This window comes from Psittacula echo (genome assembly GCF_963264785.1).
Source record: "Psittacula echo genome assembly, chromosome: 3".
Lineage (NCBI taxonomy): Eukaryota > Metazoa > Chordata > Aves > Psittaciformes > Psittacidae > Psittacula > Psittacula echo.
The window spans coordinates 95,550,244-95,577,389 of NC_137736.1; the positions used below are offsets into that span (position 1 = coordinate 95,550,244).

At 41.1% G+C, this 27,146-nt stretch overlaps 1 protein-coding gene across 5 annotated transcripts in view; it reads right to left on the bottom strand.

The window, feature by feature from the left end:
* The window catches only part of ELF1 (E74 like ETS transcription factor 1), an 87,513-nt gene that overhangs the window by 6,235 nt on the left and 54,132 nt on the right, over positions 1–27,146 (bottom strand). For all 5 annotated transcript variants that reach the window (XM_080612376.1, XM_080612375.1, XM_080612379.1 and 2 more), the window contains exons 3-8: positions 23,227–23,401; positions 15,750–15,857; positions 15,293–15,457; positions 10,563–10,646; positions 7,062–7,254; positions 5,998–6,465 (exon numbers count right to left, since the gene is read on the bottom strand). In XM_080612376.1, the coding sequence (XP_080468502.1) occupies positions 5,998–6,465; positions 7,062–7,254; positions 10,563–10,646; positions 15,293–15,457; positions 15,750–15,857; positions 23,227–23,401 (1,193 nt within the window). The remainder of the gene's footprint in view (positions 1–5,997; positions 6,466–7,061; positions 7,255–10,562; positions 10,647–15,292; positions 15,458–15,749; positions 15,858–23,226; positions 23,402–27,146) is intronic.

The window sequence follows — 27,146 nt, forward strand, 5'->3', positions numbered from 1 at the left end:
GTCTTAGCACTGACAGAAGACAACTGTCTAACTGCAAACAGAAGCAAAGCATGTGCACTGATGCTGGCTGATCAACATCAAGCTTTCTAAGTATTAGCCAGGAGTTGCCTCTGATTATCTAGAAGTCCTCAGCTGGCATTGCATTCCTTCACTCATATTCACTATTAAGTCCCAGAGAGCTCTTGTGAGCTCTTTAGTGAGACTGAGGCCTGTGACAGTTTTTATTCAGCATAACCTACAGGAATGGCAGAGGAGTGATGGGCTACAACATTAGCTGACATCATGCAGATTTGATTCTCATTCAGGGAAAAAGGACTGAAAGCAGATGGTCACAGCAAACTCTCAGTAAGACAGTGCCAGAGTGCCTCCCTGTGTCTGCGTGATTATGCAAGTTCGAGCAAAACCAACATAGGGTGTAAAGTATGATTACAGAACATAATGGTGACATTCACTGCACAATTTACACAAGCTAACGTCTGTATATGGCACATGATAAAGACACTTCATTTGAAATAGCAGCTGTAATCACATTTTCAGAGTTGATAAACTAATGCTAGACAAATCTGTCTAGTATTTCAGCATCAGCATAGCTGCAGTCAGACCAGCAGTACATCACAGCCTGGATACAGAAACAGATTATGGAACAACAGCAGAAGGCATATGCATTTGCTTGGGGTAGGCATGACTTTCAAAGGTAATTCCCTCTGCTTATTGGGACCAATCCACCGTGTTGGCATATTGCTGGCTTCATGACTGTTCCTACACAGATTGCTCATGCCTAGAAAAAAACATGCTTCACCTTCAGCTACTTCCTTCTCCTCTTGAATGAGCATCTTGCCACTGTGGTCCATGCTTGTGTCACCTTCAGGATGAATTACTGCAACGTTTTCTACCTCAAAGGTTGCAAAAAGGTCAAGATGAAAGCTGTGGCTGATTCATCATGTAGCAGCTCTCCAGTTCAGAAGTGAACACACAAAGCATATCCCACTCGTCCTCTGTGGTCTGTATTAGCTTTTCCCCCAGCTACAGAACAGAGCCAGGATACTGGTCTTCTAACATGCTCTCTCCAAGCTATCACAATGACAATGTGAAAATACAGAAAAGAAACAATAAACTGAATTTTGATAGAAATGTGTTCAAAACCTGAAGTCTGCTAAAGCATCACACAGTATCTGTGAGCATTCAGCTAATTGCAAGGTTCTTGGTATACAGAGCTGCCAGCTAGAAGATTCAGCTATGTCCCGTGCACTCAATAACAAAGAGACTTATAATTTTTAATTACTCACAATATGGTCTTCTTTGAACTGTTAATAACATGAAGACTAGTCACTCCACCCAAAAGACACTCCATCTTAAATCACTGTTACCCTTGATTGAAGGTAAATGAAAATGCATCTCTTTATCTGCAGCCCTAGTCATTTAAGGGAGAAATTTAATTGCCCAAATGCAGGCACCTTAGAGCCCTGAATGATGTCCTAGAGAAGTCCCTAGCCTTACAGGAGTGAACACTTTCTGGAGCAACAGAAAGGATGCCCTTTACCCTCAGAATGACCCACTGAACATGGAACTGAATCCCAGGACTACTTTGGTGCCTCTGAATTCCAAGCTAAAAGAATAATTACTCCACTAAACCAGATATTCTGGTTAATCTTGTCAGTTATTCTGGTTTAAACAGAACCATTTCACAAGAGCTAAATTCAAAGAGACTTCTTTTTCTTCCTTAAAAAAGCTGGCTCATTGGGAAAAGTTAGAAATAAAATGCTCATCCAGAGAGGCACTTTTGGTTTTGTCTTATTATTGGAAACATGTGGTGCCAAATTAAGCTCCCAGTTAAACAACTGGAGACTGCAGTGGCTGTGCTTGTATCCACTGAGCAGTTAGATCTGTGGAACAGCAGTGAGTCTGCAATTCCCAGTATTCCCACTGGTGATACTAGATGTCTTCCTGAGTCAGCAAAACCCAGTTTGTATCAGCTGACCATGCTCCTGTTTCCCAAGCCTGGGTTAGCACCACATCACAGCCTTTCTGTTTAAGTGCTGGGGCTGAAGCAGAGGCATCTATCCCTGGTGAGGAATGCTTCTCCTTGTCTCCTCTCTATACAGCAGACCAAAACTTGTACAGAAAGCCCACCAAGCCCAGAACTTTCCACTTCTAAGTAAGACACCACCCTCCCCTTAAAGTACACAAAACTCTGCACAAGCTTTTTGCAGCTATAAATGAAGCCACTGCTTGTCTCCTTTGAAAAGCCAACTCCTGATTTTCACTGGCAAGCCCCTTTCTTTGAGAAATGCAAAGGGAAGAGGCTGCCATGATCTCCCAGCAATGATCTGGGAGTAGATCTTATCAGGCAATGCTGCCTATGGAAGGGGAGGGATGGTGACACGAGCCCTCCAGAACACTCCTCAAACATGATTCTTTTACCAAGTCCCTCAGCAGAGAAGCTGCATGTTCAGACTTCTCTGAAGGATATGGTTAAGAAGCAAATTGTTCTGACCTCAGAAATCCTCAATATTTTCTTTATATTGTTTTCTTCTCACGACACAACAGAAGCAAATTGCTGCAGAGGGAAGACCATTTATTTCCATGAAGAATAGGGAAGAACATGTGTATGAATAAAACTTTAGAAACTACACTGCATAAAACAAATTGTATAGGTCCCAGATGTTCATGCTTCAAGGCAGAGTGCAACCACTAACCAGTATGCATCAGAAAACCTCCTGAGCATCATTCTCAAACCCTGGTCACTACATGCCCCAACCTGTGAACACATCTAGCAACGAATGCTGCTATTTGTCCTCATGCTTTCTTATAAAACTACTCCAACCACAACCCTAAATCAGGTTTGTCAGCTCTTACTCTGTAATGGCAATCATACCTGCTGTACATTTTCAAGTCATTTCAGCCTTATGGAAGCCCTATTGCTGCAAATCAGAAAGTGACACAAACACATTCAGCTGCTAGAGATTTATAGCTGTTTGAATAAACAAGCCCCAAATCCTGTTCCTTTGTTTTAGTCTTATTATAAAACAAGACTTAAAACATATGCTCACAAAACCGTTCAGTGTACCTTCTACCCCACAAGGCTATTGGAAGCTTATATTTTGAAACAGCAGAAAATCTCAAATTTATCTAACATAAATTGTATTTTTGGAGCCTGGAATGGGCACTGACCACTGCACAGGACTCAGTGGCACCTTAGTTTGCAGCTTGGCTCATCCTGACCAAAATTATCTGGCTTGTGGTCTTTATTTTCACTCTAACTGCTTAGCCACCTCAGTACATTCTTTCTTAATTAGCACCACTCTACACCATTCCGTGATTACAAACTGTACTGAAAACATCCAATGGATCTTTTGTTCTCCCCTTCACTATGTTATCTTGGCCAAGGAAAGTGCATTTGAAGTCTTCATGGACTATTAAGTTGCAAACAAGATTAGAAGAGACACAACACCGAACTCTTCAGACTTTTACTTCATTTGAACTTCACACATATCATCTCTACTTTTTTTTTTTCCCCCCTTAGCTGATTGCCCAAGGTTTGATTGTGAAATACCAAAATGCAATAACTGGATGTCATCACGTCACTGAGCAGCTTTCCAAATGTTAGGCTGGACTGACTGCCTGCCTTATTATGTCTTACAGATACTTCTGTTTGTTGTTACCCTTTTTTATACTATCTATATTATTGATTCTGATTTGCTATGTAATCCAGTGCAGGTCTAGCTTACAGCTATTTAACTCGGCAAATTGCTGAACTTTCCCTCTATTAATGTTTAATAGCATTATTCTACTGAGTTAAATGGCACTGTATAGCTTCAATTACATCTGTACTTGTTTCCTTTCACTACATTGCCCTAATCAATTTTTACAAGTAATTAAATCCCTCACCAAGCCTGAAACTGTAGGACTGCACTGTACAGAGCAGTTCCATTCCTCAGCTTTAAAAACTTACAAGACATAACTTTCATGCAGATTTTTATTCATTTTCTAAATTAATTCCAAAACTTTTTTTTTTTTTTTTGGGGGGGGGCGGGGTCAAATTCTTCGTAATTATCTTTCACATAAACTTCTGAACAAATATAATCCTCCCCTCCATGTGCATCCTGAACTAATTCTAGTTGGTTTGAACAATAAGCAAAACACCATTTGACTGCAAAACATATATTTTAGGATTAAAAGACAAATGAAAACAGATATTGTCTACTTAAAAATGGTAACTTTCCACTTTGTATTACAGTGCCTATCAGTAACTATGAAAAATAATTTTGCCAATATATTTATTCCCTTGCAGCCTTTACTAACCAATGGATTTCTCTTTTCAGTGTGGGTTTTTCATGCTGCAGAGTGAATGAAATAATTTCATAATTTTTAAGGAAAGAAAAAATAGTGGGATTCAAGCTAGGAAATGCTAGCATAATTTTAAGGTTTGGTGGTTCTTAACCCAGGGAAAGAAAAGACAGTGTAACTTTCTTGATTGAAGCTGCAGTCTCGGGTTGTCATTTCCTATATGTAAGACTTCAGCCTCCTCAACTATCTGGTTATCCCCTAAAGCATTTCTTATTGATTCTATCATATCAGTCACTGAAGGCTGATCTAAACAGTTTCAGTTCTTCTTTCAGTTCTTCTGAAAAACCTAGCTGTTATTGCTAGTCTGGATTTTCCTTTTATGTAACTGGAGTTTTAATAACTGACTGGCTTTTACAGCATCCCTCTAGCAGAGATGAGAGCAAAACTTACTCTTTAGAAACGAAGGAATTATTTGCTCTCATTAGCATCACTATTTACTCCTCTTTGACAGAATTGCATGGTTAACCCCAGATAGTCAGTACCACTCCAAATCTATTGGTGCCTCTGGGTGTAATTTTCAAAGGGAAGACTAGAGGAAGGGGTCAGGAAACAGCATTATTTCCATTTTGAGGCACAAATGGGTAACCACTGTAACACTGATGTTACCACAGCAAATCTCAAAAAAGCAACGTTTCACTGAGAATGTGCAGTTCCTGAATTATATCCTGAAGCTTTTTTGCAACAGCTTTAAGGTCCAGAACCACCTTATATAACTCTTGACATTCCTGTGAGGGGCCTTGATTACAAGAACATTTGTTTGGTTTAAGTCTTTTGTAGTCAGCGGAGATGAACAAGCTCCATCAGGGGATGCCTCAGGCAAGGGTAAAACCAGGCTTAAGTAATTGTTTTTAAAGCCTTTTCAATTAGGATGCTGCTACTAACCGGTAGGCGCAAAGGAGTCTTGAGCAACATGGTCTAGTGTGAGGGACCCCTGCCCATGGCCAGGAAGTTGGAACGATCTTTCCAACACAAACCATTCTCTGATTCTATGATGCTTAAAGGCCGTGTAGCGTTAGCCAGTTGACTTAGAAATTAAGCATGGAAGCATGACTGTCTCCCAAAATACTCTGCAGATATACAGCTCTCATGAGATTATTCTATTAATTGTTTTCTAAATTCAAAAGAACATGCTCTTGTAACAGCAACAAAATGCTGGAGCAGATAACATGGAGCTTTCCCTTGTTGTAGCTGGGGACAATACAAAAGATGAAAGAGACGACAAAAAAATTCTTAAGAAGAAAAATTAAGAAGCAAGAAGGGAAATTTTTTTGAAGGCCTTAGACAGACCCACTGTGTATAATGCAAATGTGAAGACAACAGAAAACACTGCCTCTGCTGCGGGACAGAACTGACAATACCAATCTGAAAGAGAAGTTGTGTAGTTTTCCTCTCTAAAAGGATTTGTATCAGGTGTAATACCACAAGAAAGATGCACTTCCCTCTACTAAAGGCAGAGCACTTACAAGTGTACATGTCGCAGTGTGATGTAGTAACTCTTAGTTCCTAGGATCAGCCACAAAGACACCGCTTCACTTCAGCCAAACGGGGGAATGAGCATTTTTTGGAAGCATAGCCAAGAATCCGGTCTATCTAGCCATCATCCAGTAAATTTATTATCATTCATACATTTATTTCTGTACATTTTCTTACCTTACATTCTGAACCGAGGGATTTAACGGTTCATCTGGAACATTACTGGTTGCAGGTGCCTGTTCTTCTGTGATGGGCTGCAATGGCTGCATTACTTGAACTGTCCGAAAAAGCTGAGTGTGTTGCACTGGCTGTGGAGATTGCGCTGTCCTCGAAACATCTGAAGTGGAGCTGGATGTCTGCTGCTGTGCAACTTCTACTTGCTCCTTCAGCTTCACAGGCTTTGAATTCCCTGTTTTTACCATGGTGGTTGATCCTCCCTTTGTTCCCGCATTTGCAGATGCTCTAGATCTGCTCGACTGGTTTCTACTGGCCACAGCAGTTGGGAGCAGAGTTGAATCTGATGATTCAGTGCTAGGACTAGCATCTTCATCATCTATATAGATGAGATCTTTTGGCATTTCTTTAAATTGATATACTAGGCGCTGACCTTCAACTTTAGCCAGTATTCCTCTTTGGTAATAGTATCTGTTTAAAGCATACGCGCATCAAAGTTATGCACTGTTTTTTGCCAAACCCCAAACAGCAACATAATAGGCAACAAACACCCCAGAAAATAAGACCAGCAGTAACAACTAAACAATATTTTAAGTGCCTGGTTTCTTCATTATAAAGAAATGGCCAATTTAATTGTGTATTTTTTTCCTCAAACAATTTTTTTTACTGGTATTTCTCGTCACCTTGTAATTTCAACCTCAGATAACTCTGAGGAGAAAGAGAAGAATTACGTGACTTGGCACCTCCGCTATCAACTCCTACTCTTTAAAAGGTGCATGAAACTTGCAATTCTCCTCTTGACTCATACAGTTCTTTCAGCTACCTGAATTCAAGCTTATTCACCAGTCAGCACAGGCAGGCACTTTAGCTACAACAAAGCAAAGGGAATAGGACAGGAGAGCTCTACTTCATGTTTATTTACAAATTAACATGACAATTTGAAATTGTACACACTGAGGTGAAGGGATAGAATACTAACTCTTTTCCATCCTTACAAATTAGATGAGGCATTTAATGCATGCAAACACTAAGGCAACAAAAGCAGTCATTATTGAAAATGCACATACCTGAGAGCTCTACCCATTGTTTCATAATTCATGTCAGGTTTGTTTTTATGTTTTCCCCACAACCTGGACACAGCCTTGGAATCAACCAGTTTGAAAATGCCCTTCTCTCTTTGAGTCCATTTGATATATTTAGGACATGTAGCTTTGTCCTGGAGCAGTGCTAGTAAAAACTCCCAGAGATAAATTGTATTTCCTAAAATGAAAGTATTTCAGGACAGGGAATTAAAAAAAAAAAAAAGAAAGAAAGAAAAAAGAAACATTAGTTGACTCTATTTTATTATGTATCACATTACACATTACATTGTTATGTAAATAATCTTAAAAAAAAAAAAAAAGAAGCTGACATATTTCCAAATAGACTGTCATACATCATCAAGATACCATCAGGACTAGGAAATAGTGATGAAAGGGCATGGGAAGGGATTCTTTTTATTATAATCTGGGTGCTCTAACACTCTAGCAATGGTCTAACCTATAGAGTCAGGTACTAATCAACCTACAGTGAGTCCTATTCCAATCACCAATGTCAGACAGTATTAGTCACCTACGTGTACAGTTCCCTCCTGCTTAATCCAGAAGCAGCCACTACTGCTTTACCTTAAATGGGATGTGTTCAGGCCCATTCTCTGAAAATGCTGGAAATTAAGCCCTTGCTTAAATACTTTGTTTATTGAGGTGTTATAACCTTTAAAAGGCTAAAGGAAATCCTTACTTTTAACTATTAGATTTATATGGGGCAATCATATGGGGATTCCAATTGGCTTGGGAGATTCTAATTGGACATAAGAGAACACTCAGCCATTGGAATCATCTCCCCAGGCAAGTGGTGGATTTCCCAACACTGGGCACTGCTAAGGTCTGGCTGGACAAGGTGCTGGCACATCTAGTCTAGGTCATGCTTTGCCTAGAAAGGTTGGACCAGATGACCCCTGAGGTCCCTTCCAAACTGTCACTCTATGATTCCATGATCCGTGGCATATGTTGAGGTTGGCAAACCTTCAAGAATAACCTTCAAAACCAGATTATTTTCTTTTTTAAACCAGTGAGCACTTGCACTTGCTGGTAGCAAACATTCAAATTTCACTTTACAAACAAGCAGGCACAAACATTTATATATGGAAATGCATCACATCTGCTTGGTGTTTACCGCATATAAAGAAACAGTATTAAAATCACAGATTATGAATGCTTAAAACTAGTACAAAATTTGCATATTCTTTTTTTTTTCCCCAAAAGCACATTTGAGGAATCTAAACTCATACAACTAATTAGACCCATTTTCCTGTGTTTTTAAAGGCTTTTGCTGTTTGATGTTCTTTTGGATGCTTGAAGCTGCACATAAGCTTCTTAGTGAAATGCTGTTAGTCTGAGAAAGGAAGAAGAAACTTCTTGTATGAGAGTATCATCTCCTACAAGTAGCTGTGCAAAAACACAGCAAGGACAGCGTGTGGAGATTTCTGAAGGTTCACAAGAAGGATGCCGGTGCATCAGAGGGGACAGAATCTCTTCGATTTAACACGGTAGTTTTTTCAACTGTAATAACCACCAGTCTGAACTCTTCAACCAGAGGGGTCTTACACATTAAAACCACCCATGCTCCTGCACAATAATCTGTACTCTGCAAATCTTCAGCAAAGTCATCAGCATGGCAGTACAAAGAGTTAGCAACTCCTTCAGCAGGTGGGAACTTGAAAAGCAAGCACCCCTAGAGAAAACACACTGCCTTTGCAGCATACATCTCCCTGCTTGCATAAAACGGTCAGCCTGTTTGCCTTTGGATACCCCGAAGGCAAAGGTTAAGACTGTTTAGGCAAGACACAATGTCAGCCAGGAGTGAGAGCATTCCCAGCCACTTACCATCTAATCCAGGGTGCTTTGTTGCAGTCTAGACTGAAAATGCTCAGCTACATCAAGGCAAGCTGAAAAACCACCGTGAAGAGGACTGTCTTCGAAAAACCAGGTCTGCCTTACTCAGGCAGGATTTTTAACCCCCTCGAGTCACAGTGGCAAAAGAAATACGTAGAAAACTCAGTCTTCTCCATGCCTCACATCAAATAATTCTACAGAGGGCTTGGTACTTTGGCATACATGTTCCCTTTAGGGGAACATTGTGGATACTGAAAGACAGGCAACTCTTATGGTTTTCTAGCTGCTTCCCTGCCATGGCCAGTTATATTAATATCCCTTTTACTTTAATTCTGTGTTCCTCAAAATGCAAACCAAATGCTTTTGCTGTAACTTTTCTGTAACAGGCAACGGTTTCAGGCAACATGCTTCTTTTTAATTCCTTCTGAATTAGCAATTTTGTAACAATGGACAAATGTGAAAAATGGTGTATCCTTGCTATCATCAACAAAAACATTACACTTTTCTGTCTTTTAATTTTGTGGCTAGCTGCTTTAATATTATCTACTATTTCATTTGAGCACTACTGGGAGGTTCCTCTGATACTTTTATTTCATTTTTACTTAAAAATCTGGTTTTAATTAAAAACAACAAAACAAAACAGCAATGTGTACTCAGAATTGCATTAACCTGTTAGATATTTACTGCTTGCCAACAGGGTTTTGGGTTTTTTCTGTTATTGCAGAAAACCCCTCTGCAATAGGAAAAAAAAAAAAAAAAAGCCCCAACTCATTTATCAGTGTAGTGATTTTTCTGATTCAGGAGTCTGATGTCTTATGCCACCACCTTCCAAGTTTGGCTGGGCTTCTACCCTGGCATGTACTTCACGCATGCAAGCACATCAGCTCTCAGGTGTGCATGCAGGCACTTGTGGCAACACAGGGGAGGCACATTTCCAGCTCCTGCCTCTCTGAGCACAGCATAACTCAGTGGGTGCCAGGGCATCAGGCTGCCATTCAGATGCCAGCCCAGGCACAGGTGTCGGTGCTGGACCCCACAGCAAAGCAACCAAGTTGTAGACAAAACTGGCAGGCAGCACTGAACAGTTCAGTCTGGAGGAAATGATTTATTGTATCAGTTATGTGGTATTTATTTTCTTTCTTCCTTTCAAACACAGGAGGAATGAAAGAAGTATCAAAACCCCAAGTTTTCTGCCAAAGTCTTCAAGCTACGTTGTAACTTTCCTCAAAATTCAGGCCTTGGTACTTCTTGCTGCCAACTGGCAGGCTTGATTAGCTCCTCATGCAGAACTAGACACACACAGATGGGAAACATTTCCAAAGATCATCTGTCAAAATAACCACAGCCCAACAAACACTAATACAATGCAAAGCATGCCCCAAGACTTCACTCAGAACGCAGCAGCCTCTGCAGGGGTTGAAGAGTTTCCAAGAACCCTGGCAAATAAATTGACAAATACGTTATTCTGCCTACGAACTGGGTATTGCATTAGGAAACCTTGTGCACTCATTATTTACTTGCCTTGAGATGAGATGTTAACCACCCTGTGCATGAGACCTGGTTTTACACCCCAAGAGTGTGGTTCCTCAGAAACAATGTTCTCTTAAAAACTTCAGGGACTGCTCTTAAACTTACCCTTTCCATCTCTGTTTCTCTTTTTCACACATATGTTTGGAGTTGTAGTAGGGGACTCAGGACGAGGTGGTCTCGACTTCTTCCCTGAAATAAACCACTAGTAAGTCAACTGCAGCTTAAAAACAAAAAAGGGAAATAAAAAAAGAGCAAAGACCTAAAAAGGAAAGAGATCTGTTTTCCCAGTTCGAAGAGGATTACATTTCTAGTAAGTTAAGAGCTCCATTCTATGCTGAACATGAGTTTCTACAGCAGGATTGGGCCCTGTATGCTCCGTGTACTTCTGGTAAAGATTATGCTCTCTTCTCCGAAGTCCACGGAAATTTCTGTGGCTTTTTAAGTACTCCTAAGAATACTTAAAAACGATGAGTTAGGAAGAATAAGCTGTTAACCGTGAGCAAGACTTTAAACAGGAAAAACTAGATAAAATACAGAGTACACTCTTGTTCACTCATTAACAAAATGGAATTTTGGGATAAAACAAGATTGCTTGTTTCATAGCTTGCAGGTGTCCACTCATAGCAGCAACCTACACTGTCACGTGAAGAAAACATTTTTCACTTCTTTTGAGAAATGTGTAGAAGACACCTTTCTCAACAGTGGCTACAGGTAAAGTCAGTTGTTTGTTTGTTAAGACCAGCAGAACTGGCTCTGAAAAATGCCGGTTTTTAAAGTCATAAGCACGGTGCCTGTCTCTGGTGAGGAAGACTGATAGAAAGAAGTTAGTTACAACTGATGATGAGAATAAAGAGTATGCATTTAAAAATGTTGAGGAATCAACTACCTAAACATAACTGGAGAAAAAATGTAAGTCATGCTGAAGCATTTTTCAATATGAAACCTTGAACCTATTCCTTCATTAGTTCTCATTTCCTGCAATGGCAGCTTTTACAGGTAATGTAATTAATCAGGAACTTTCAGAGCTTTCTTATGATATAAAAATTTATCAGGTTTTGCAGGGGTTTGTACACTGATAAAACCTAAATTATTCATGTACTACCTTTGCTCTTTTGAGAGGCAGAATAGATCAAGCAGACACAGGACTCAGAGAAACATATTTCTAATCTAAATAGCATATTGTCAGAATTAAAGATATAAAGCAAAAATATTTTTCTTTTTCTCTACTTATTGTGTTTCCAAAGAGTTGATGTTCTGAGGCAAGACCAATAGGCCTGTGCAATCCTGTGCACTATGATGTTCCACTTTGGTTTTGGTTTTAGAGGCTATTTTAGTAAGGAAATAATTCTGCTGCAGAGAGGCTTTTTTACTACCTCTGAAAAAAATGCTCAGTGCCAGCCTGCGCTGTTTGCTAATCTGACAGAATTCATGACTGAAGACGGGACACGAAGTCCAACGACTGTCTTGGACAGTAATGTCTTCCTTGATTTCAATGAAGATGGGAGGGAGCAAATCCTACCACACTGTTCTTTCACATATCACCATATGAAAGGATAAGAAACTAGTACATTTTTAGCAGCTTTGTTCCACTCACCAGTACTGATTGTGGAAATGTCTGGTTTCCCTACAATGTCTAGATTAAGTCACTCTTGTATAGATCAGCTTCTAATGAACAAATAGTCCCTCAGGGTAACATTGGTTAAGCACTTTTCTCCCCTCAGAGAGGTGTCATTGGAAGATTCTTGGATGCTCATCTTGCTTCCCCTCTTGCATGGGTGTAAATGTATGCCATTAAGGAGTGGAGAGTGTTATTTTGATGTCATTAATTACCTTGTGTCCAAGTAAGATCAGATCTTAAAAGAAAAGAAGTGGATAAGGGCTCAACTAGCTCATGACTAAGTACTGATCACATATACTTTATGCATTTCTGATTAGGGATAACCTAGGCTACTAACATGAATACTACTCCAGCAATTCCAGGCTTTCTCATTTCAGTCTACACTACTTTAGGACATCCCATTTGGACAATTCTCTACCAGAAACCCATAGAAAATCAGAAATCAGCGAAGAACGTGAAACTCATTTACAGAAAGGTATCAATGTTACTGCTCTGTATCTAGGCTAGACGTACTTAAAATGACGGCTTCAAACTACACTGTGAGCTATAATCTCCAGCTGCTGACACCATCAAAACCACAGCCAATAGAGACACACAAGATACAGTTTCTTTTGTTTAAAAGAGGATACTTTCTGAAAGCACATTAAGCATTAGCACACTTCCTCCTTTGGTTCCGCAGAGCGAGACTTTGTTACCTTTCAAAGTACATCACTAAATTCCTTTTTAGGAGAGACTTTTACAAAGAGGAAGGATGAAGTAAGCGCAACGGCCAAGCCTTAATGTGGGACTACTGAAATTTTTACATAGCCAAATGAATTTATAATTGGTATTTCCACTTTCCTATTTCCATGGGTGCAAAAACATGTCAGGTTAGAAATTCATGCTACAACTTAATGTGATACGTAGACAGTGAGATGCTCACCCTGATTAAGTATTTTATACCACGCCAGAAAAAGTTCAATACATTTTTGTGCACTGTTTTCAGTGGGGTTTGTTAAAAAAAAAAAAAAAGAAAGCAAAAAAAGAAAATTTAACCCCCTGATGAACAGTGTATATCTAAATATAATGTCTACATAACTTTTGTGACCACCTACTGCCAGGTGCTTTCCATAGCAAAAATGAGACTAAAGGTATTAGCATAGCAAATTTCCAAGTTTCTTCCTCTGATATCGCTCTGTTTATCCTGTCTTTCTGCCCTGTAGTTCAGCAGCGCAGTGCTCAGACATTCATGAGTGCAAACATCACGCTGAACATGGGTTTGCAGTGGCACAGATGGGTGGATACAGCTCTCCTGCTGCAGCTGTAAGGCCACAAGGAAAGGAAGTGAAATCACCCTGTCACTGCTAGAGAACATTTTCTTGGAGGAGCTCTACTTGGCAACACCATTCTGGCTCACTTAGCTGGCAACACTCTGCACAGTGCAGCCCTGTAAGTTTAGCTGATGGGTTATATTATGCTAGAAGTCTATAAAATCATGAGCGGTATGGATAGGGCAAAATGATCGTGGTCCTTTGCTGTGCCACAAAACTGATGGAAGGAAGAGAAAGAAACTGCAGTTATGAAAATAAAATAAGAAGAAAATAAACAGCCAACCGAAAGAACTTCACCCACACACACTGCACGTCATCCTAAAAAGGACTACAAAAAACAATAACGTTTAGCAGCAACTGTTGGCACACCAGTGTCTTACAAATCCCTGGACAGTTTGAAGTAACGCTTCAACATCACTCAGATCGTACCATCTACCTCATGAAGTCTCAACTTTGGTGACTAGTTGTTACTGAAACACTAAGCTGATGTATCTCTTCTAGTATATTTTCTATCCGATGTAACTGTCGAAAAGAAACACACATTTGCTGTGAAGCAACCGGTTTTCTAACCTACAGCTAGGGAGGAGGAAGGAGTGGGAGAAAGCAGAAGCACAACACGAAATAGGGTATGAAAGCATCAAGCCAAAGAGGTTAAATATGTGGCAGACAGCAGCTCCTTGTTTAGTGGTGGACTTGGCAGTCCTGGGGTTAAGGTTGAACTTGATGATCTTAAAGGTCTTTTCCAACCTAGCCGATTCTGTGATTAAAAAGAAGAAGAAAAGTAAAACCCAAAAGAACAATTTAAAACCCTGTTACAGTGGCTATCTCACAGTACTGCACAAAGCACAGTAGCTTCCCCAGCAGCACTCTTGGGGCAGCTGCTGGTAAAGCTCTCCTCCACAGCAGTTTCAGTTCAGCTTTCTGAGGGGAACAGGAGATTTACCAACCCACACCCATCCTGCCAGACCTTGTGACACACACAGGGCTCAGGGGCTTCCCCAAGATTTCCACAGGCCAATGCGCTTGCTCTTACAGAGTAGAGACTCCCAGTGTTTAGAAGTAGCAGCAAAAGCAGCAGTAAAAATGTACTCTCATTCAGTAGGAGTATGGCTGGGTAGCAGCAGCCCTGTTCTGGAAGGCTTTCATTTCACAGGGGAACCTGTCAAGGTCCTCGTGCTCTGATTCAGTCCCAGGATTAGCTCCCAAAACAGCTCTCTTGATTTCTTCTTTTATTAAAAATCTGTTGTAACAGCACCTCACATCTGCTGGCCCTGCATGCCTTGTCTACCCGCAGACATCAGCTTCAGGAACTCTGGTGGGATCCATGCTGAAGCAGGGTAGGAAAACAGAAGCAGAAGGTCTGACTAACACCACTTCATTACCCCCGGCACAGTACTAACTCCAATGGAGCATCACGCAGTAGATGCTGTGTAAATGTTATCTACCATAAATGGGATTAATGCTTTCTACAGCATGCAGCTACTTTAAAACCACCTAAAATTAAATCATTCATATTTAACAAAAGCTAAAAAACCTCTCATTCACATCCCATATTCTTACTTGAAGCTAAATAAGAGCTAATCAAAGTAGCTTTCATAGTAATAAAAGTTCTACAGCTTATACTGCAATTCTGCTCTGAAGAAGAAACTACAAATAGGAACAAGCAGAGATTCATGTCTCCTGTGGGACAGGCCATCTTTGCTACCTCTCCAGCATCATTAGTATCTAAGCACTAGCATCTGTGCTCACACTACCCAGTAAGAAAACGTTTCCTCTGTATTGCTAGCTGAGAAATTTCTAGCTCAGTCATTTTGACACCCAGAATGGTTCCAGACACCCCCAGAGGAGGCAAGCATACCACCCACTGCTCTCCTAACTCATACTGCTATTCTCCAGTAGCATCTTACCTTTTTTCTTCTTTGGTTGTTCAAGTTCTGGAGTCTCTGGTGATTCAGCGTAAGGGTCTGGGGCTTGGTGAACTGCCACCACGTCAGGGATCCCATCAAACGTGACTGACACGTGTGTAATAGGAGACACGATATCATCATCTTCAGTTGTGTCAAACATAGTTGCTTAAGAGAAAGGGACAATAAGGATATATTCACAGAGCCACAAGGACTTTTAAAGGCTGTTTGTGCTTGGTTTTTGTCTTTTTTGCATCTTCTCTTACCTGTTCAACTCTGGCTAAGCAATGAAATCATTGTCTGCAACACTGGATTTCTGTTAGCCAAACTACGCACACAAGGCTACTTGGAAACAAAATAATCTTAGCAATTCCATGTAACCATGGTGCACTGAATCTCTCTTTCTTTCACAACTAAGCAAGGCAAATACAGATTAGATTTGCTTTCATAAAAAACTTACTTATTCTTTTGTCATCCAGCATAGGACCAGGGGAATCCATATTGAGAAGTGCTTCAGCAGCCTCGATTGTTTCCATTGTCTCATCTCCATTATGACAAGATGCTTCAACTAAAAGCAAGAGAGAAAAATTAACTCTTAACAAGCTACAAACTGGACTTAAAGCTTAACATGGTATTTATTCCTATTTCATTTCTCGGGAAAAATAAGAAGCAAACATGATCTTCAACTAGCTGAGCAGTAACAGGTTAGCTGGGGAGAAAATGCACACTGCAAGAATTTCATTATTTAATACACTACATTTTTTTAGATTGTGTGAATTAAAAAATAAAACCAAAACCAACACAAACCCTTTGTTTCTGCCTCATCTTTCTACCTCCTCCCCTTTCCTGATCAAGCACATGCAGTAAAACACAACACACATGAACCCTAAGAAACATCACTACTACAAACAATACTTCACACAGTATCTTTAAAAAAAACCCCAATATTGCTGATTTCTTCTTATGGTGGTCCAAAGGAAGTGAATTCCATAATTAAGAGATGCTCACCAAAAGTATCCTGTCATTTAGCCTGGAGGACAGACCAGAAAACATTCCACAAGTTTTATTAGAGAGCATATAATCTGAATGTGTAACTGAATCCTAAACCATGATCAAATGATCAAACCATGATCCCCATGATCAAATCCATGGGGATTACAGGTAGGGTTAACAGTGCAGGCTCCAGGATCACACTGGAAAGCAGACATAAACCATGAAAAGCAATACAGAGGGCTGGCAAACTGTTCAGCTCAAACTGTCTACTGGACAATCCCTCATCAATTTTATGATGGTGTCCTTTAGACAAATCCAAAGCCCTTGAGCACCAATTTATAATTAAGGTCATCTGAAGCTACACACCAAAAACACCCAATAAAATATCATTTTACAAAATAACAGCTGTCCAAGAAGAACACGGGTTTGACAGGAGGAGTACCAAACTAGAGGATTTTTTTCAATATAAATATAGCATGACAAGTAAGTTAGATATTAGTTCTGGTACCATAAACCTTTGGAAGTGTTTAACACATTCTGTTAGAAGTTAATCTCTGTTGGATAACAAGGCACGGGCCAGGCTTCCTTATTCTCTGACACCAATTTGAAGCTGCACTGGGGAATTCACTTGCATCTATCAAGCGGCACAAAGGGCTGCATTGGTATTCCCCTCCCTCAGACACCAAGGCACCTCAGTTACTTTCTCAGCCTGGTCACGAGTCAGCTTCATGCCCTCTCTCCCTGCTTAGCTTTGAGGAATTTGGGGTGGGGCACTCACAAAAAAACAAAAAGAAGAAAAAAAAGAAGAAAAGAAAAAAGAAAGGAGACAGATAGACAGACAGACTGAGCAAGCAAAAATGCACAACACAACACAACAACCCTGGAACATTTCTTCTTCATATGAAAGGAAGAGGTTTATCTCTGTACTTAAAAAAACCCAACCAAAACATCAGCACTAACCAATCAAACAAGTAAAAAAACAACCAAGCAACAACAACAACAAACAGTTTCACCCCAAGAGTTTACAACTCCAGCAATCCTATCAGTCGGAGAGGGCAAAGATGAATGCAGACTGTCACACATCAGTCCTACCTCCTCCACCCAGCTGTGAGTTACAGGCAGCACACAGAGCTCAGGAGAAGGCTCATCCTTACCTTCTGGATTTTTCCTCAACATTAGTCCTACCATGCCCCAAGAATCAGAGGCTCAGGCTAAGACAGAATAAAGTAGACACGCATTGGGAACCCCTGACCCACACAACAACTTGCCCTGTTGTCTATAAGACCTCCTTCACTCCCCGTCCTGCATAGACATTCAGACAGTTAAGGATCTGCAACTTCTGGCTGGCATCTCCCAGCAGGCTTAATAAATGAGAGACAGAGTTGGAGAGGACAGTGTGAAGAGAAAAGGGGAGGTGGTGAGTACAGACTCAGGGCCTGGCTTGGGAAGCCATAGAGTGAGACAGGGCAGCAAACTGCTCACACTTTTGTCATGCAGGCTCAGAGCTCTGTCATAGGTACCTCAGCCCTAAGAACCAAACAGCATACTTAGGGTGTGCCTGGCCAGCTGAGGAGGAGATCGAACCAAGTGCAGCCCAGGCATTCTGCAGGCACGCTCATGCTTGGCTTAGAAGCACTGACCTGATCACTTCTGGTTCCACTTTATCTGGATGAGAACCTTCCACATCATCTACCAGCATAACAAAGACAACAATAAGGACGTCACCCTAAATACAGGCACACAGCACTGCCAAAGCAGCTGTCATTAGTTCTGGTATACTTTGAATGGTCAGGAAGGTAACCCACCACAATGCAGCTCAGTCAAAGCCATGGAGTGGGGCTAGTTTACGCTGCCACATACAACTTAAAAGCCAGCAGTGGTACTCCCTGGTCCTCAGTGCTGCAGGCAGGGAAGAGACAGCAGCAACTGTTTGCTCCTTCCCCCGCAAGAGCTGCATGAGGAGCAAACCTGCCTGCTTGCTTTCAGGTGCTGAGGTGATGGAGCTGTGTTAATTCTTCACTCTGAATATTGGCAGGTGAGGCAAAGGTCACCAGCTTTACATCACCGTTACACCATGTAGCTAGAAGCTGACCATCCATTTCCAAGACTAATGAAAGGAACTTGTAATAGTCATACAAATAATGTAAGCGTAGGATTAATATAATTTGATGCTCACAAAAAACTTAAGGAGCACCAACGGTCTTGTCTATCCACAGACACAGAATGGCAAAAATGAGGTTTGTAACCACATTAATGCTCTTCCTAACACCCTCCAAGCCTCTTCTTAGCAGATGATTTTACAAGGTGGTTTGAAACAAATTAGTATTTCCCTGTTGCTGAAAAAAATGAGGGCTGTGGTTCTTCCTCCCATCCCTCTCCCTGGTTCATGATCCAAATCCCCAACACTTAACACAAGCCAGGCTTCATGCTTTTTTGATACACAGACAGTCAATTTAGTTTTACAAAATGGCTGAAAACAAGTTTGGGGGGTATTGCTGAGTTAGCAAGTTGGATTACAAGAACTCAACAGCTAACACAAACAAGGTGTGGGGCATCACACAGCGGAGGTGGGGCACCATCTCTCTGCCCTACTAACAGCAAGGTGCTAATTCACACTACTCAACTTCAGACAGTGCTTGGAGATAACCAACTCAGCTACCAAAGGCAAGTCGGTGTATGCTATTTTAGCTTTTCCCTTCATGTTGCAGAGCGGTATTCCAACCACTGGCAGTTATGATACAGATGCAAATTTAAGAAGAATTAGGATGAAGTGGCTTATTTGTTACACTTTGGCAATGTCAGAGCTGAAAGAATGGGGGAGATGATTTCGGAGAAGCATCAGGTTTCTAACATTATATTAAATAGGTGGAAACTTAAAAAAAAAAAAAAAGGAGGAAAGAAGAGGAAATGAGGGAATGAGAAAGGAAAAGGATGGGGGAAGAAAAACAGGGGGTGACGAATAAAGAAAAAGGGGGAAAGGAAAGGGGGGGGAAGGGGAAAACTACACCCAAAAGTAATTTCATTTTTTTTCCCAGGGTACTTTACAAGTTCTTGTTTATCTGAGCCAGCCACAAGTGTAACCCTCGGTATCTGCATGTCAGTTACAACCCAGTTACTGCGAATCCGGGTTCACTATGAATCAGCAGCGCTTGCCGTTGGCGCGAGGCTTGCCCAAACACAGCTTTCTGCTCTCCTCACCCGGTGCAGAAAGAAACTATGGCTCATGCTGGAAGCTCCCCACCTCAGCATCAAGTCCTGCCTACAGCCTTTCTGAAAGCTCCACACTGCTTCCGATGATCCTATCCTGTTCCTGCTGCTTCCCTGGTGGCCCGTGGCACCAAAGAGTGGACAACACAGGTGCCTCCCTGTGCAGGCCAAGATAAGAGCTGTGCTAGTCACAGCTGTGTTTAAATTCACTGCTGGTTTCACTATAGACAAAACGAGGGGCCTCACAGCCTCAAAGTAACATCAGAAGAAATCTAAAGGTGCTACAGGTAGACAGTGATCCATTAAACACGGACAGAGCCCCCTTTCGCAGAATAGCTGGCTGTTAAATTTAAGTGATTGCTTTGCAGTATCATCTCTCAGCTGACTGCTAGCGAACACTGGAAAACCAAGTTTAAGAACCCAAATATTTCAGGAGACCTGCACATGACCCTTCATTTTCTTTTTTAAATGAGGCTTTACAGTTTGTAAAGAAAATCATCTCATTGGGGAGCTGTATGAAAAAGCTCTCACTGTTTTTAACCAGATGCTACGTGCAGCAGTGAATAATTTCTTTACACAGTAACTGAAACCATACGTGTTGTTGGGGTTTGTTTGTTTGGTTTACAACTGGCATCTTGTCAACTCAAAATCCTTATGGATTAACACTATGAAGTTCAATTTCAACCAAACTATTCCTTTGGATTTCTTTGTAACATCATAAATGATCAGCAAAGCTGATGAGTTTCTGCAGGCCTGCAGTACCCAGCATTTCTTTGCCTTCATTCTCATACCCAAGCAGCTTGGTGCATGCCATGAATGCTACAGCATCACAAAATGTACAAGCCAAATGCTGCTGAACTTCAAAATGGTGTAAAGTAACTTCTGAACTGGTTACCAAGGACCATTATTGATCCATGAAAATGCACACTTCCATGCTCACTATTTACACTAAGCACAAATATTCTGTCCCTCCTATCTCACCCCCCAAAACTGTCTCAGTGCAGCCACTTCCCTCATCCTATGCAAACACCACTAAGGTACGTAAAGAGTAGAAGACAAATTGGCCCAGAATTTCGTTTGCACAAAACATGATTCCCTGTATTTTTCAGAGAAAAAGTAGTAATTCAATATTCCTCTTAGAAAGGAAAAAAAAATTTTCAATATTCCTTTTTAAGATAAAACTTCATTCAAAGCCAAATGCTCCATTTTATCTTGTTAATCACTCTTTATTATATGATAGTTAATAATTCAAAATCCTGTCATAATGGCTGAAACTGGCATTGTAGTTTTTCCTGGGAAGAGTGCTTTTGAAGAGAAGAGAAGAGAAAAAAAATACAGGCGGAGTGGTAATGTAACTAAAAAGCTGATTTTTAGCAGGGTTTCATGTGAAGCAGATGCTGTTCGTTCTGCAGGTTACAATTTATACTACAGGTAAGTAATCACCAATGTGCAATAGCCGTGGGATTGAAGGGCTGGAGCTACATCCTAGAGCTGGCAAAACCTACCAGTGTCCATCTTTCTGCATATAGATCCCTAAAAACTAACTGCTTCAGTTTCAGGAGACCTACTGCTATTTTCTGTTATTTTAGGAGAAAAGAGAAGCTTAACATATGACAGAGTCATGAAGCAGTACTGAGAAACTGGTAAGTTTTACAAATCCTGCATATTAAGCAGCCGTTTCTTGGGTAATGTTTAGTCATAAATCACAGTGGTTTCAGTTTCGTTTTGCTGTGAACTTCAGCCTTACGAATATTTTAATGTGGAATTAGTACTGGCTTTATAGGTCTGATCCTCTCTCAAAGGCATAACGTAGAAGTGACTGAAAAGAATGGTCCAAACTTCAAAGAGCAAACCAACACATTTCACTGTTGAGGCCAAACACCCCACGAAAAGAAAACAAGAGGGGAACTTCAAAGAAGGGAGGGGGAAAAAACAAAGCAGCTGGAATATAGAGTAGGTGGGAAATTTCAGTTATGATTAGCCCCATTTCAGAGGCAGCCTATGGCAAGCTGTGCTGTTTTCCACGGCTGCCCTGTAGCTCAAGCAGGCAGCTGCGGCCACAGATGACACTTGCATGCAGCAGGCAGAGGGCTCCTTCCTCAGCGTCCTCTTCTCACCTCCTGTGGGGTGCCTTCACACCCCCGGGGGCCCAAATTCTGCCCCCCTTGAGTCAGGTTGGATAGCTGCCTCCCTTGCATCCTGAACAGGAGCTTTCCGCAGAGGGGCTGGTCCCTGCCTGGCCTGGTTTCATCCACCTCCCTGTCCAGGGACACCTACAGTGTGTACAGTAGCTAGCAGGATGGAGAGTGTGAAAAAGAGAATTAGTGAACATCTATCTCCTTCACAACAACAACCTCTGCAAAGTGGCAGCTCTGGTTTTCTAAGGATTTTGACTTTAAAGAAAACCAGAGTGCTTGGACTACAATGGATGATGGGAACAATACCGTGCTTGTCTGCTTCCAGAGTATCCCAGAAACCCTTGGACACCATTGGCTACAAGGATTACATATTTTCAGTCTCTGGCAGCAATTTGCAAACCCTTCTCATGTGACCAGCACAAAAAAAATGTTAACAAGAGCATTCACAAAAGTGGAGTTTCACAATTACTCATGCAAGTAAAAATTCACACACAATGTACTACAGTGAATACGGATTCATAGAAACAATCCGCTATGAAAAACTCAAACAGTGTGAGGAAATGCCAGTTGCAGTGTGAATAATTAATGTGAATAGCAAGGGAATAGTTGGCAAGAGGTCTCAACTTGAAATAATGTTTAAGTATGTACAACCTTCTTGAATAATCAGCTAGCTGATGTGTATGGTCACAGCCTGTTCACAGTTAATTCACTACTAAGAAAAAAAAGGAGCCATTTTCATCAGATAAACCCCTTTACTGAGAACAGCTCAGGCCAGTTTACTCTGTGAACTGCTCTTCATGTCAAGTTTTGTGGAGTTTTTGTTTTGCTTTTGGTGGTAAAAGATCGTATCAGACTGTGCCTTTGGAAATCATGTCAAAAGCATGATTGAAACCAGCAAGCTGTCTCCAGCCCCAGAGACAGTCCAGGTGTGAGGCCTAATGGCTGCAAGGAGATGCAGAAACAGATCTTCTCTCTGTGAAGTATCTACCCCTCCTTCCAGGCTTGTTCTGCAAAACTGCTTCAAACACAGCGAGGGGTTGTTTCTTACAACATGTGGCATCCCTGAGCTCTTAAGAACTGGGGCTACCTTTTCTAACAGAATTCAAAGAACATCTGTAGCTTAGGCATGAATCATTATTAAAGATCCAAAATGCATACTATGTTGCTCGTACTTACACCAGCAAGTCACGGTAACGTGCACGTTTTATGGCTAATTGTACACCCTTGGGAAGCTAAAAGCAGCACAGCTACTCAAACTGCATATTCCTGCTTTTTGCTATGTACATTTACATAATAACTACTAAATAAGAGCAAACCAACCGTGTAAGGGCAAAGAAAAATCTTGTTGGTACTCTGAGCAAAACTCTGTCTTAATCTCTGTTGATGGACGGAGCTCTTCATCATTATCAGCTGTGCAGCGGGGATTGCAAGCCACCTGCTAACAGTATTAATGCCATTTTCTCTGTCTTGTACACAGTTAACAGCATTTAATACTTCTATAAGTTTGCTTCCTATTGGATTTTGTCACTAAGCCTTTTTTCCACATTCTACAACCATCTTAGTGCAAAAATGTGGCATAGAAGTGTTTTTATTGCCAACCTGTGAGGGTGATATCATCATCTTCTATGATCTGCTCTTCTGCGACGTCCAGAGAGTTCTCAGTGATCATGTCACTAGGTTCATCCACACAGGTTAACCCAGAGTAGTTATGTAGGAGTTCTGCACTAGGAACATGCTCCACGATGACAGCAGGGAAAATAGATGGATCACCAAGCTAGGGGGTGGAAAAAAGACTATTAAAATAACAGTAGTTAGACTACATCCAATCTTAACCTTAATCTAAACTTATTGTTACTTCAACAGACCTGTTTGACATTGCTCAAATATTAGACTGTCAAGAGAAAGTACCAAGGAACAAGATGACTTTTAGCACATAAACTCCAGTAGCAGCAGTGTCCCACTATGGGCCAGAGGCTGAGCATCACTCTAATATCTAATATACTGGCTTTACTCGAGTAGGAAACACCAGACTCCTAGGACATTACTTTGCAGCACAAAAGCTGACAATACAGAGGAGTGATAATGCACAGTAAATGTTCAATGTAGCTGGCAATAATAGTGGGCACACGACTTGCCACAAGCACCTTCATCTTTTGTTCTCCCCATCAAGCTGGGGGCAAAGGAGTCCTGTGGCTGTCAGGACTGGGCAAAGCTCTCACAGGCACCAAGTTTCCCATGAGACACTAGTTGAAAATCACTTGGGGATGCTTGCTACAAGAGCAAGGAATGTAACAGGGAGTGCTTCATATACATGCTGTAATACTTTCCCTCTTTAATTCTTACAGCTTTAGTCACTTGACATTACTCCCCCTCACTGCTTACCTTCCTAAATCTGCTTTCAGACATCATCCTTCTGCCTCAATAGTTATTTTGCATCAGATACAGGAGAAAAGAGGCAGCTGGGAAAACAGAAATAAAGCTGACCAGTAATATATTAGTAAGAAACACACTCTCTGAAAAGGCAGCCATTCAAGAGGAAGAGGTTTTCAGAAAATACCATTTACTACAGACACAGTATTTTCCAAAGTGAGTGTCTTCAAACACTTTTTACAGGAAGAAGGTCACAACTGATGATTGCAGAGCAGGCCCAAAGAAAGTCTAGTGTAACTCTAAGCTTCTCTCTCTTTAAAAACAAATCCAAAAGTTGCTAAAACGTGTTTCTGATAAAACCGGTATACGTATATTTGGTCTCAAACACACATAGCACAGATACGCAAGGGCCAAGGTTACTTATTTAACCACATGAGAAAAAACAACCACTATGTGATTATGAGCTTGCTTAGGGATTGCTCATGTCTTAGTCTTGCCACTATGCACAAAGCCACCAACAGAAAATGGTATCAGAGCTATTAGCTCAACACAGACATGGGCTATGGCAGTAAGCCTCCCCTAGGGAAGAGCCTGGAACTTAAGTACTAAAAGTAGAAAGTGCAATTAGAAGTTTCAAAAGGCAGTAATTACCACTTTACATTGCTCTGTGTTTTGTAAAACATGTCTCAGCAACAACTGTGGTAAAGGGCAATCAGGAAAAAAAGGAAGAATCAAGAAACAGAAATAGTGTTTGTATGTGCTTCTATCATGGACAGTTTGCTAAACAAAAAAACTCCAACAAAACCAAAAGCAAAAACCCCAGCAAATAACACATCTACTCTACCAAAAATAAGCTTCAAAACAGAATAACATGGCAGAAAATCAATAAACATGAACAAAGGGCCGACGAGATAGGGCCCTGTTATGCAATCACATTGCTAGATGATGGGCATATGCTGTGTCAAGCAATGGGACAGCTTCTACCCCACACCTTTGTGGCCATCTCTGTCCAAAGATGCACCATGCTGGGGCTGAAAAACCAGACATCACTGGTGGCCGCAAGGTCCCTGCTGTTCCTCAGAAAAAATCATGTTCACATGTGCATGCATCCTGTTCATTTACTGACCCTGACATTCCTGACCCTATTTGTTTCCAGGCAAAAATAAACAAACAGATTGGATAACATAAAAGCCACATCAATAAAAAAAGATAAAGCAGTGTAAAGAAGAAGAAAAATCTAATACTGTATGCATTAAAAGAAGGTTTTATTTTCAACAGTATGTTCCATGTACTAGAAGGAACATGGTCCATTACAGCCTTATCACTGAGATCCAATTCACACTCTAAAATAGTTTAAATACCTCAATTTCAGTAATATACTGCAGTATATAACTATTAGGATGAAGGTTACATACATTGTACATCCATATATGTAACTACATTAAAAATAATAAAAAAAGGTTTACATACAACACTCAGGCTCTTGTCACCAGCAAGCAAGTACAGCACGTGCTTTTCAAGTACCTGTTCAGTATTCTACTGAGCAAGTTAAAACCAATCAGTTTTAGGTAGGGAAGATGCAAATATGACTTGTGTCTTTTCATCCTGCTCTAGTGTGTAGACACCAAGGGTGAAGTTCATCTCACCTAACTTCAGACAGTTGTAGTGCTTAGACTTGAGCTAGGAACCCCAGGCTCCTCTTCCAGAGCCAACAGAGAAATGAGTATTTCTAGGGCACTATTTCTCTGCCCAGTCTGAGGCTCCTGTGCTGCAACAAGATGAATCATGCCCTAAAAACACCTATGCCTCTCTGTTGACTACAAAAGAGTGGAGGTGTTGGGGTGTCTGTTTCTGCTGTAGGTGTCTGCCTCCTCTATACTCAGCAAGAAATGCCCAGCTTCCTGCCCAATGTGCCTGAGGTGAGGTGCTCCTTCCTCCTTACTTCCACAGCTGCACCAGCTTGAGAGCTGCTGCATCTGCAGCTACAGATCGAGTTGCCCATGCTTAGGATAACCCTCACGTTAGCTTATTCTGCATAAAAAAGTTACCTTAGCTCAGCTCTGTCCTTCTCTCATGACTGACACTCATGTCACTGACTTGGCCCCGGAGAGGCAAAACTTGCTCCAGCACTGCTGTTACTCTTTAGTGGGGATAAGTCATAAAAAACTGTTTCAGAATAATAAATGAAACAGATAAAACCAAACAACCGTCACATGCTTTCAGCTCAGCTTCTCAAAGCCCTATTGATATTACACCCTACTTATCACTCTGCTGTGCAACCAAATTGCTAAAGCCCAAGCATCCACGTGTTACTGAAGTACGCCTCACCGCTGACCAAAATGTTTCCTGTGGTACTGAACAATGCTGCTGTCACACACTTCAGCAGCAGTTGATTTGATCCATGTGATCAGATGTGATCTGCTCTGCAAGGTTAAACTGTATTTTGACCATGTCTAGAAGCAACCATCATTCACACACTGACACAAACACTGTGTCTGTCTACAGGCAGAGAACCCCCATGGCAGGGCAGTACCTTGTGGCTTGAACTTGGCGCCGGATCATTCAACAAGCTTGCTGACACACCGAGCTTCCAAAAGACAAGAGATGACCAGAAAAGCATTCACTTGTGGTAAGACACTTTAAATGTGGCTTTGCTTACATCAGTAAACAAAGTTTACATCAGTTTTGAACTGGAAGATCAAAGTAAATATCACTTCCTATGGCCCACTGCTCCACCTGCTTCCAACTCACACCTTACAATGTATGGACTTTCTTTCCTGCCATGGTTGTACAGAAGGAAGCATATGCTTTTGGAGAGAAAAGCATTCACACAACTGCAAACAAATCTAATCTGAAACATATTTTTGCAGAAATAATCACTTTTTTGCACAGTATTTGTAATTGGTTATGATTTCATTAACAGGCAGTTTTAAAAGTTATCATTCATGTATGCTGATGTATACATGATTGCTGAGAGAGAAAATCTCCCTTCAGTACTTCCATAAAGTTCTTTTCATTGACAGCACCTGAATCCCAACTGCGAACCAAGCTAAAGCTTCCTGTGGCTCTGCTGTTGTAGGACACAGGAATAAGCTTTTTACACATTTAGAGCTGCAGAAGAGCCCGTGTTTACTATGGCTCCCCTTGAT